Source organism: Setaria viridis, chromosome 3 (genome assembly GCF_005286985.2).
Source record: "Setaria viridis chromosome 3, Setaria_viridis_v4.0, whole genome shotgun sequence".
NCBI classification, from domain to species: Eukaryota; Viridiplantae; Streptophyta; class Magnoliopsida; order Poales; family Poaceae; genus Setaria; species Setaria viridis.
This window is the reverse complement of record NC_048265.2, coordinates 24,955,738-24,965,634: the sequence shown is the minus strand read 5'-3', so window position 1 is coordinate 24,965,634 and position 9,897 is coordinate 24,955,738. Positions and strand designations below refer to the sequence as shown.

The 9,897-nt window shown below is 47.1% G+C and overlaps 2 protein-coding genes across 6 annotated transcripts; one reads left to right on the top strand and one right to left on the bottom strand.

Moving 5' to 3' along the window:
* The first annotated feature begins 896 nt into the window (after positions 1-896).
* On the top strand, positions 897-4,032 carry LOC117846816 (dehydration-responsive element-binding protein 2B). Of its 5 annotated transcripts, XM_034727909.1 has the most exons (4): positions 897-1,105; positions 1,953-2,005; positions 2,114-2,204; positions 2,889-4,032. In XM_034727909.1, exons 1-4 carry the CDS (start codon positions 1,047-1,049, stop codon positions 3,826-3,828), a joined length of 1,143 nt encoding a protein of 380 aa, XP_034583800.1. In that variant the 5' UTR covers positions 897-1,046; the 3' UTR covers positions 3,829-4,032. The 5 variants fall into 5 exon arrangements, 3 of the variants coding, with proteins under 3 accessions (XP_034583800.1, XP_034583799.1, XP_034583798.1); XR_004638467.2 differs by having other exon boundaries at positions 918-1,105; positions 1,953-2,301; positions 2,889-3,029; XR_004638466.2 differs by having other exon boundaries at positions 918-1,105; positions 1,953-2,301; positions 2,886-3,025.
* A 314-nt stretch (positions 4,033-4,346) lies between these two features.
* LOC117846815 (sorting nexin 2B) lies at positions 4,347-8,365 on the bottom strand. Its single transcript, XM_034727906.2, has 5 exons — positions 7,200-8,365; positions 5,937-6,146; positions 5,567-5,827; positions 4,888-4,974; positions 4,347-4,544 (listed from the first exon to the last, which is right to left on the bottom strand). Exons 1-5 carry the CDS (start codon positions 8,190-8,192, stop codon positions 4,446-4,448), a joined length of 1,650 nt encoding a protein of 549 aa, XP_034583797.1. The 5' UTR covers positions 8,193-8,365; the 3' UTR covers positions 4,347-4,445.
* Positions 8,366-9,897: the final 1,532 nt, after the last annotated feature.

Here is a 9,897-nt window from a genome sequence, read left to right as displayed (position 1 = left end):
TTAATTGAAATATGGATCATCATTTGATGCCGGTAGGAAAAGGAGCAAACGGCAAATTGTATTTTAAAAAATAAGTGCAAGTATGCCAAGTTGCAAAAATGGAGGGCAAACGTAAGTTCTTTTTGAAATTTTAGGGCAAACGTAAGTTCAAAATGAGGACCTGTTTAGTTCTCTCAAAATCTCAACTTTGGCACTATGCAAAAAGAAGATTCCCCATCACATTAAACTTGCAGTTCATGCATGGAGTACTAAATGTAAACAAAATCAAAAACTAATTGCACAATTTTGTTGTACTTTGCGAGACGAATCTTTTGAGCCTAATTAGTTAATGTTTGGACAATAATTTACAAATACAAACGAAATGCTACAGTTACGTATTTATGGCAAAATCGCAACTTTAACACTTCCAAATTGGTAACTAAGCAAGGTCTGAATATCTCAAAGACGGGCCATCGTGCCTTCGACGTGTCACGCTTAGCTGCCCAATGTTCAGCCACACCTCTACGCACACGTGGCATCCAACTACTGGCCAGACTTAAAATAGAGACGGAATCCATTTAGAGGCCGGACTTTAATAACCACAGGAGGAAAAATCCACTACCGAAGGAAAGTGCAGCGACTGGGGCTGATCAAGTTTGCTTAGGCGCCAAGTCTCTCGATCCTTCCTTGCAAAGGCGCACGACCGGTCCAGCGCACGCCTTACGTCACCTCGCCCCTCCCTGTTCACCTCACCGCACCCGGCTCACGTGAACCCCTCCCTCTGACGGGCGGGCCCCAGCACAGACGAACCCCGTGGACCGGCCGCGAGCCACCAGAATACGAGATATTTTCCCGTTGGGTGGGGCCCACGGAGCGCGTCGAGGCAGGCCTATAAATAGCCCGCGCACGCCCTCCCATCGGACTTCCGATTTCTCTCTCTTCTTTCCCCCACACATCGACTTTTCTTCTCGACCTCTCGCTAGTCTTCCCGACTCGAACAACTCCGAAGCACACTAGCCAACGAGATAGCGAACCCTAGGAACCCAGTGGCCATCTTTGGAGCGGCCATGACGGTGGATCAGAAGCAGGCCATGCCGATGCAGGTGCAGGCCATGCAGCCCGGAAGGTGAGATCATCCTTCCAATCTCCCGCGATTTCTTTCGATGTGCTCGTTTGTTAGGGTTTGGGCGTGTCGAATCCAGTGGGGAACGGGTGCCTGCACATGGATCGGGGTCCTTGGATGGTCGATTTCATGGGGGCTTGTTCGATTCTCTGGTGGGGGGTTTCTGATTAGGGTTCTGGATTGGTAAATTGGTGTGGGATAGGCTGCTTCTAGCGCCCCGTGGTGAGGGCTGTTGGATTTCTCGGTCGGACTGGGCCAGCCTGCCCGTTAATTAGGGGGATTAGGGTTTAGGGTGGTGGTCCGTGTACTTGGGATCGGTCGTTTTGGTTATTGGTTTGTAGGCTGAGCTTAATTTAGGAATTTTATTTTGGGTGTGGTATTGAGGAAAAGTGGGGCAATTGGAGCTCCTGGATTTGTACTTGTAAGACTAGCTGTTCCTTGCAGTGATGATTGTTGATTTGGTTAATGTGAAGAATAACATAACCCTGGAAGTTGTGGAAATCGCATGCTTTTGCTTGCTGTTGGCTACAAAAACTAGATTTGTTTGTAACATTTGGGTCAAGATTAGAATTTTTGGGTTGTGAACTACTGTAAGATGGGATTTTTTGGGAGCATAGATATAGATTTGAACTTTTGGGGTTAGCATTATTCACTTAATGTTGGGTGAGAGTTATAGCTATGGTGTGTCATCTCCACAGAAACATGTGTGCTGTTTGACTCATATGCCTGTCTAACTGTGCTAACTCTGTTTCTTCATCTTTTGTCTAATTGTTATACTGTTAGTGTTTCTTTGTTTATCCAGTCTCTGATACATATTATGTCTGTCTGTGTTGTCTTTTCGGTAATCTAGAACATTTGGAGCAGAGGGCAGTACTGTGGTGCTTGGTTCCGTCAGAACAATAGGTATGACTGCTTTGATCACCTCTTGTGAACAGGAAATATTGACTGCTATGTGTCTGCCATGTTCCGACCCTGTAAAACCCAGGACACAAATAACAGTTTGTGTTTCAGCAGGAGGCCGGGCTTTTTGCTCGAATGAGTACAAGCTCTCGGTCAAGCAGAAACCCCAGGGAGATGCGCCACCAATGGCCTCTAATCTGTGGTTTGTTTAACCGTTTTATGTCTGGCTGCTCTCTGTGCTAGAGCATCTGGCTAGCAGCCCTGACTGGTAGTGTTGTTGTGTACTTGTCCAGCATTCGGTTAGTTTTGCCTTCGTCATCTCCTACATATTTTTACCTGCTAACTTTGTATGTGGAGTTGCAATGGTGCCAATGACTCAAGTAATATCTGTTCCTGTTAAGATGGTTTTGTCCTTGCTCCCTGAAGGATAATAATGTGTTCGAAACTTAATTAATAGTAGCTTGTTTAATGAGTGAAATGGTATCTGCGCACAGGAACTTTTGATCAAAACACGAGAAGCTAAATAGTATCAGTTTCTGTGGAGATGATTGTCATGTAGGAACATATGGACATCTGTGGGTGGTGGTGCGTGAAATAGTAACCTGTTTCTGTGGAGATGATTGTCATGTAGGAACATCTGGGTGGTAGTGAGTGAAATAGTAACCTGTTTCGGTGGAGATGGTACATTGTGTTTGAACGTTGTCTTATTTTGGTTGTTCTTGATTGTTCTCTACTTGTTCATCGCATGGTTTCTGTAAGCCTTTTCTGTTTACAGGTACATCTGTTGGGTCATTTCGTTTTATTGTGTACTTGTTCATTACATTTTCTTTTGTGCAGTATTTTACACGACGACAGATATACTAAAGTGTTTCTTATCATTTAGCAGGAAGAAGCGTCCTCGCAGATTGCGCGATGGGCCAACCTCAGTGGCAGCTGTCATCCAGCGGTGGGCTGAGCACAACAAGCAGTTGGAGCACGATTCTGAGGGCGCGAAGCGACCAAGGAAAGCACCTGCTAAGGGTTCAAAAAAGGGCTGCATGAAGGGAAAAGGAGGGCCTGAGAATACACACTGTGGATACCGTGGAGTGAGGCAGCGTACTTGGGGTAAGTGGGTTGCTGAAATCCGAGAGCCGAATCGGGCCAACAGACTCTGGCTGGGGACCTTCCCAACTGCAGAGGATGCAGCCAGGGCCTATGACCAGGCGGCCAGAGCGATGTATGGAGAAGTCGCCCGCACCAACTTCCCCAGACAGAATGCAGTGGCCTCTAGCCAAGTTGCTTGGGCGGCAACCCCTGCCCAGGTTGCTCCATCAGTTGTTGAAGGTGTTGTACATAGCACATCATGCGAGTCAACGACAACATCAAATCACTCAGATATTGCATCCACCTTGCATAAGCCGGAAGTATCCGACCTTTCAAGCTCTGTGAAGGTGGAGTGCCCAGAAGTTGTGGAGGCTGGTTCACGTAGGTCTGAGATGGTATCTGGTACTTCGCATCAGCATGAAGACAGCCATCCCAGTACCCAAGCTAGCACACCCAATGTAGGTGACAAGGAAGTCTTCGAGCCACTTGAACCTATTGCCAACCTTCCAGAGGGTGATTTTGATGGTTTTGATATTGATGAGATGCTGAGAATGATGGAAGCTGATCCACAGAATGAAGGTGGTGCTGGTGCTGGCATGGAGCAGCCCTTCTACTTTGATGGGTTGGATTCAAGTTTACTGGAGAGTATGCTCCAGTCGGAGCCAGAGCCATATTCCCTGTCTGAGGAACAGGACATGTTCCTTGCTGGCTTTGAAAGTCCTGGTTTCTTCGAGGGCCTGTAGTCAGTGAACTGAATTTCTGTTTGGCCTGCTAGCCAATGATCCTCAGCCCATTTCATTGCTGAGCTTGTGGAGGGCAAACGGTCTATCATAATTTGGAGAAACCTTTGTTCTGTAAGGCCAGAACTGGTGATGTAAATAGTTCCCACCTTGTGGAAGGAAACGAACAAGGGAAAAAAAAAAGCACGTGCTTTGGTTTTCGGACAACTTATTTGCCACCGTTACCTTTTCTGAGATCGTCTGATGTGAGAGCCACTGTTTGCTGAAAATCGTTTGCTTTCTGCTCGTTCTTTCGACGCTCGTAGTTTCTTTGGACGTTAGATAATTTGGATGATATTTTTCGAAAGAATTGGATAGTAATTTATTCCAGTTACGACGTTCAACCTGCCGGATAAATGAAAGCAATGGGCGCTGCGATTTTCCTAATCCGCAAAATCGTGTCGACAGGTCACATGTTAAATAATGCAATCAGGACGTGCAACTGTGGCGCAAAGCCAGCGCCCTTTGATTAATCAACTAAATGAAAACAAATCGAATCTGGTGCATCTTTCTATTTCATAATTCATATAACAGATTACATCGTAGGAGTACAAATACTTTTGTCATCCAACTTGAGGAAGCTAGGAGCCTAAGATGGCATTATCAGATCCTCGCGCATATCCGCTGGTCTCCTCAGCCACAGTCTGCCAACCATCCACAATTTTCTCCGCGTAGGCTGCCTGCGAGTGAGCGTACAAACATACAATATATGAGCTTATTTGCAGGGGTCAACAAAACGGAACAGACAGACACGACTAAGGGCGTGTTTGGTGGCCAGCCACAGCTGGCCACGCCACAGACTGGCGCCGATTTACAGCGCCACAGCCGCCACAGACTGGCACGGCGAGCTGTGGCGGCAGACCAAACAACCCCTAACAAATACCCAGCAGAACGCCTTGCCGGGTTAATCAGATGAAAGGGAAACTCGGCAAAGGCATTGAAAGTTTTGAGACTTCATCTTCTAGAATAGCATCATCGCGGAAAATAACGAAATAACGCATCGTCGAAGGCTTGAAGCTGTACCTGGCTTGCAACAAATCCTTTTAGCATCGCCAAAAAATCTTCTTTTCTTTCTGTGTCTAGTCGCTGGAGTTCACTTCTGTTATTTTCCTGCATGTTATTTGATAAGGTAGTTATCAGACCTCTCTTGTCTCACCAAAGCGAGGTTTCATCAGAAGCAGCGTGCAAATCATATAGAAGCAACATTACAGTTGCAACATGACAAGCCAGAGGGAAACTTTTCTGTTGTTATTGCTATTTATTTATTTCATATTGCGTTAGCTAGGCGCTCAGCATCAACGAAATATGGTCCATGCAAGAGCAGAATATATATAGAAAGTAATTGAATCTCAAGCCTCATCAGGAGTATTATATTGTGCTCCATCAAATTTGATAATTATTGGCCACAGTTACGTGTCATATTGTCTATTTTGGTTCAATCGATGAAAACTAGTTCCTTCTCAATATTGGATATCCACCAAAGTTCAATGATATTGTGGAACAACAAGGGAAAAATGCAGACATTTGAAAGCTGACAGACAGAATCTACTTCAAATTGATTTTGCATAAGAAAAAGGACATGAAGGTAGCTAAAGTTACATGAGGCTAGAGGAGTAATGGAGCAAGCGGTTAATGCTTCACCAGTTATCGCTCTCGTCATGGTTAACAAGCAATACTTTTGGATAAAATGAGCTTTTGTTACCTTGATTCTCTCATACTCTCTTAAAGCACAGAACTTAGCATCTTCAGTAGCCCTAATTGTTTCCCTTAGCTCTTCGACTCTGCGAATCCTAGCTCTATCACCACCAAATATCTTTGAGGATGCAGCTTCGAGTTTCTCAATCCTTGACTGTAATGATGCCAAATCTGACATAAGTGTTTGTACAGTCAATAATGCACTTGCCCGATCAGACAATGCAGTGTGGACAGACAGCATTATGCTTAAATGTTCATGCAGCGTATCCTGCCAAAAAGAAAGGAACAAAGTAAGATCATGGCCAGAAGTTCTACCATAAGCCACTTTAAAGCAGTAGAGATTATCGATAATGTAGTCCACAGGCGAGAATTTCTACCAGATATTTAACAGTTTGAGCATTCAGATCTCGGCATGCCCTGCTAGCTTTAACAGCTGCAGTAGCTACGCGTCTGCTGTCAGCTGCTCTTATCCTCTGCGAATCATACATTGCCTCCTCAGTCTCAAACTTTGTTAGTCTAACAAATGCCAGTCCAAGCGCTCCCATTGTTTCACCCATATCTTGTTGGGCCTTGACGAGTGCTTCTGCCTGCAGAGAAGACAGAAAACTTGATCAATAGCTTCCACCAAGACATCTTCAGTAATTTTCAGCATAAAACCAGTTTTCTGTACAAAAATCTACCATCGACTAATGTTGCCTCACATTATCAGACACGCAACAGTGTGGCCCTTGTCATATTCTGTACATGATAAACATGACCACGGCTAGAATCCTCTCGCGTTATTGATTCAAGAATGCATCCCTTGTTAGAATATATTGATGAATTACCCTATTACCTTTTCGAGAGTACTTATCTTTTTTCCTCTTTTGTTAGAACATGTTGGCCCATTATTCTAGTTCACCATGCCAATGTGTACAACATATCATATGAAAAGTTATCAGGAGAAAATGAATCCCAACTGAGTTAATTCTGATTTACAACTAGTTAGGCTTAACACACTAACATAAGCCATCAATTCACAGCTTCTTCTATTTCCCCCCGTTCGATTAAACCACTGCGCAGGCCAAACAAAGCATGTGCAAGACAATTCATAAGTCATAACTTCTGCCGAGACTACCAACATAAAAACAAATTATTACCTCAGTGAGTGAAGAAGAACATCAGGATGGTGGAACAATATGTGGTATCATTCTACTAATATAATAATAATCCTCTGCATGCTCTACTGCATATGCTGCAAACAGACACTCTTGGTCCCCCCCCCCCCCCCCCCCCCCCCTCTTAAAATGATCAAACATAAACATTGAAGCATGTAAAACCTCTTGTAATGTCAAATGTCTATAGTGTCCAAAAGGAACTAAACTTAACACGACCTGCAGAGTATGATGCTGAAGGAGATTCATTGACCATACTCCTATGTCATGAAATCCAATGTGTTTAGGTCAGTATTGTAAAGTTTTTCAATGGGGATATTGGGGGTTAAGTTCATCTTCAACCGAGACAATGAATCACCAATTAAACACTCTCCACTAGTTATTATTTATTAATTAGTAGTAGAATAGAAGAAATCCACTGCCTCACTGGTCAAAACTATGAGATGCGGCCTCCACTAGTTTTGGCATCTGAGGAGAAGAAATCACCTGTTGTGACGCACTGGTGAGATGCTGCTCCCACTCCTGCAGCTTCCCCTTCTTCTCCAGGAAGTCCCTATCCTCCTCCACCAGTGGCGGCTTCACGCCGCCCCAGTCAGTGACCACCGACTGCTTGAGCTCTTTGAATATCCTGAGCAGGTCCCTGCCGCCCTTGGCAGGCTGCACGACGTCCTGCGGAGCAGCGACGGCCTCCTCCCCAGCGATGAGCTGGCGCGGCAGCCTAGCCGCCCCATCGAGCATCCGCGACGCAACATCAGTGCTGCCTGGAAGCGGCATCTTGCCCTCGGTCTGCAGGAAGACGCGCAGCTCGTCGCTGGGCCCGATGGCGGGGTGCTCGGCGAGCCGCCACAGGTATCGTTCCAGCGCGGCGCGGCGCTGCGCCACGAACTCGTCCTTCTGCATGACCTGGCTCTCGACGGTGTTCTTGTCGGGCCGCGGCGGCACGAAGTGACCCCGGAAGGCCTCGGCGAGGCGGTCGGCGAGCGTGACGAAGTCCCGGAAGCGGCGCCGCACGGCGTGGCGGCGCTGGGCGGGGTCCCCGCGGCGGACGCTGGTGACGAGGTAGGAGACGTAGGTGGGCGCGGATCCGGGGACGAGCGAGGTGGCGGCGGGCTCGGCCTCGGTCTCCGGGTCGGAGACGGCGAGCAGGGAGTACTCGGAGGCCGCCGCGCGCGCGGATCTCGGCGACGCGGAGGAGGGCGAGGAGGCGGAGCGTGGGGAGGAGGAGCCGGCGCCGGCGCCGGTGGCGTCGGCGTAGGAGGGCGGGTCGACGAACGAGGAGGAGGAGGTCGGGGAGAGCGTGAAGGCGGCGGCGCGAGCCGGAGGGGAGCGGGGCGAGCGGGGCGAGGCGGCGGAGGCGGAGGAGAGGAGGGGGTCGAAGGTGGAGGCGACGGATGCGTAGTCGGAGGCGGCGGCGAGGGGGAGGGACTCCATGTCGTCGTCGCCGGCCGCCGGCTCCGGCGGCGGCGTTGAGGACATCATGGCGAGGATCGGAGAGGGAGAGGGTAGGCGGAGCAGATGTGGGGTGAGCGGACCACGGAGACGGCGGGCGGCGGGCTCCGGCGGTTTGTTGCGTGTGCGGTCTCTCGCGCGGTTGGGATATGGACACGCTCACATGGCCCCCTCGTGGTAGCGTAGGATACCGTGCATTCAAGCAACAGGACCGTTTATACTTCCCTACCGTGCAATAAACCAAGTCGATCCACAATGGCCATTTTCTTCTACCACCCAGCTCAGATAAAAATCATCTCCACCTCAGACGCCAACTAGCACAAAATCTGGGAAGCCGACACTGGTTTGAAATTGAAAGATAGAGTTTAGTGTTCAACAATTTTTTAAAATATATATATACATATGGAAAATACTCCCTCTGACCGGATGACCGGACGATGGAAGAAAAAACATCAAATGTTGGCGAGAACAAAACTACTGCAGATATTTCATCTCGATTCCATTTTCATACATGAGACAAAAACAAAGAAACATGTGCTACCATCCACATAACTTGCTATCAATCTTTTCTCTTCGTGACCAAAATCACCATGTCAGTTTGTCCTCACCTACTTTGCTTTTTCCACTCATCTATGCAGTAAGCAAGGTCCATAGCTGTTGGAAGTGTTGGTTTTTTTTTACTTTTACATAGTTGTTAGTGTTGCTTTTGTTCACCTTAGATGTTGAATTGAAACACTCCTTAGTGTTTTTCATTTGCTTGCCACAAACCTTTTCATGTTGCAAATCTTGGACATACACGATACATGTTGCACAATTAATTATGTTGCAATCATGGATTTATTGTTGTGCATGTGTATACTTTTTGTTGTGATAGATTATTTCATCTTTTTTAATGTAACCATGGTCATTAATATAATTATGTATTCAGTTCATATTTATAGGTTAGATTTGATTGTTTTCTATACAACATATTTTCCCGCTCTTTAGTTTTACTCTTTGTAGGACATATATCTATTGGCCCACAAGAAGGTTTGGACAGTCCCAAATATAAGGCTGAACATCGAGACGTATCTCACATGGAGACCATGGCGCAGGACGGCATGATCTACATGGAAAGACAAGAATTAGTCAAGGATTAGTAAAGTACTCGTTGTAATAGAGTATGGCTTCTCTAGCCGTATCCGACTAGTATTCTTGTAACCAACCGACCTGTAACCCTGCCCCCGTGTATATAAGGCGAGGCAGAGACCTCCTCCAAAGCAATCCAATACAACTAACACACATGACGTAGGGTATTATGCTATTTAACGGTCTGAACCTGTCTAAATCGTGTGTCTGCATTTACTTTTGAGTTACTGATCTCAACGAGCCCACTAACCAAAATACTACCTTAGGCACCCCCCTCGGTAGGTTGCCGGGTCTAAACACCGACAGCTGGTGCGCCAGGTAGGGGATCTCACCGAGAATCCGTTGGCGAACTTGATGGCACAAGTCATCATAAAGCCAATCATCGCGTTCAAAGGTGCGACGTTCGTCTTCGGCTCCTGGGTTTGCGTTGTAGATGGTGCTAGAAACTTCCGCCGCCACATCGCGCCGGCCCTGGAGAAGAAGCAGTCAACCATAAAGCTCCATCGCGTAGCGCTGGAAGACCTCGTCAAGAATTTCGATGAATTTTCAATTTCTGACCTGGTCAGAGGTTGGGGAGACGAGTCCGAGTACAATTTGACTTCTTCCT

Excerpts from the sequence above, each read along its gene's own strand:
- LOC117846816 (XM_034727909.1), top strand. The coding sequence starts at position 1,047 with ATGACGGTGGATCAGAAGCAGGCCATGCCGATGCAGGTGCAGGCCATG. Across the intron at positions 2,006-2,113 it reads TGGTTCCGTCAGAACAATAG|CAGGAGGCCGGGCTTTTTGC; the intron begins GTATGACTGCTT and ends TTTGTGTTTCAG. Across the intron at positions 2,205-2,888 it reads CCAATGGCCTCTAATCTGTG|GAAGAAGCGTCCTCGCAGAT; the intron begins GTTTGTTTAACC and ends ATCATTTAGCAG.
- LOC117846815 (XM_034727906.2), bottom strand. The coding sequence starts at position 8,192 with ATGATGTCCTCAACGCCGCCGCCGGAGCCGGCGGCCGGCGACGACGAC. Across the intron at positions 6,147-7,199 it reads TCACCAGTGCGTCACAACAG|GCAGAAGCACTCGTCAAGGC; the intron begins GTGATTTCTTCT and ends TCTTCTCTGCAG. Across the intron at positions 4,975-5,566 it reads GAGAGTATGAGAGAATCAAG|GAAAATAACAGAAGTGAACT; the intron begins GTAACAAAAGCT and ends AATAACATGCAG.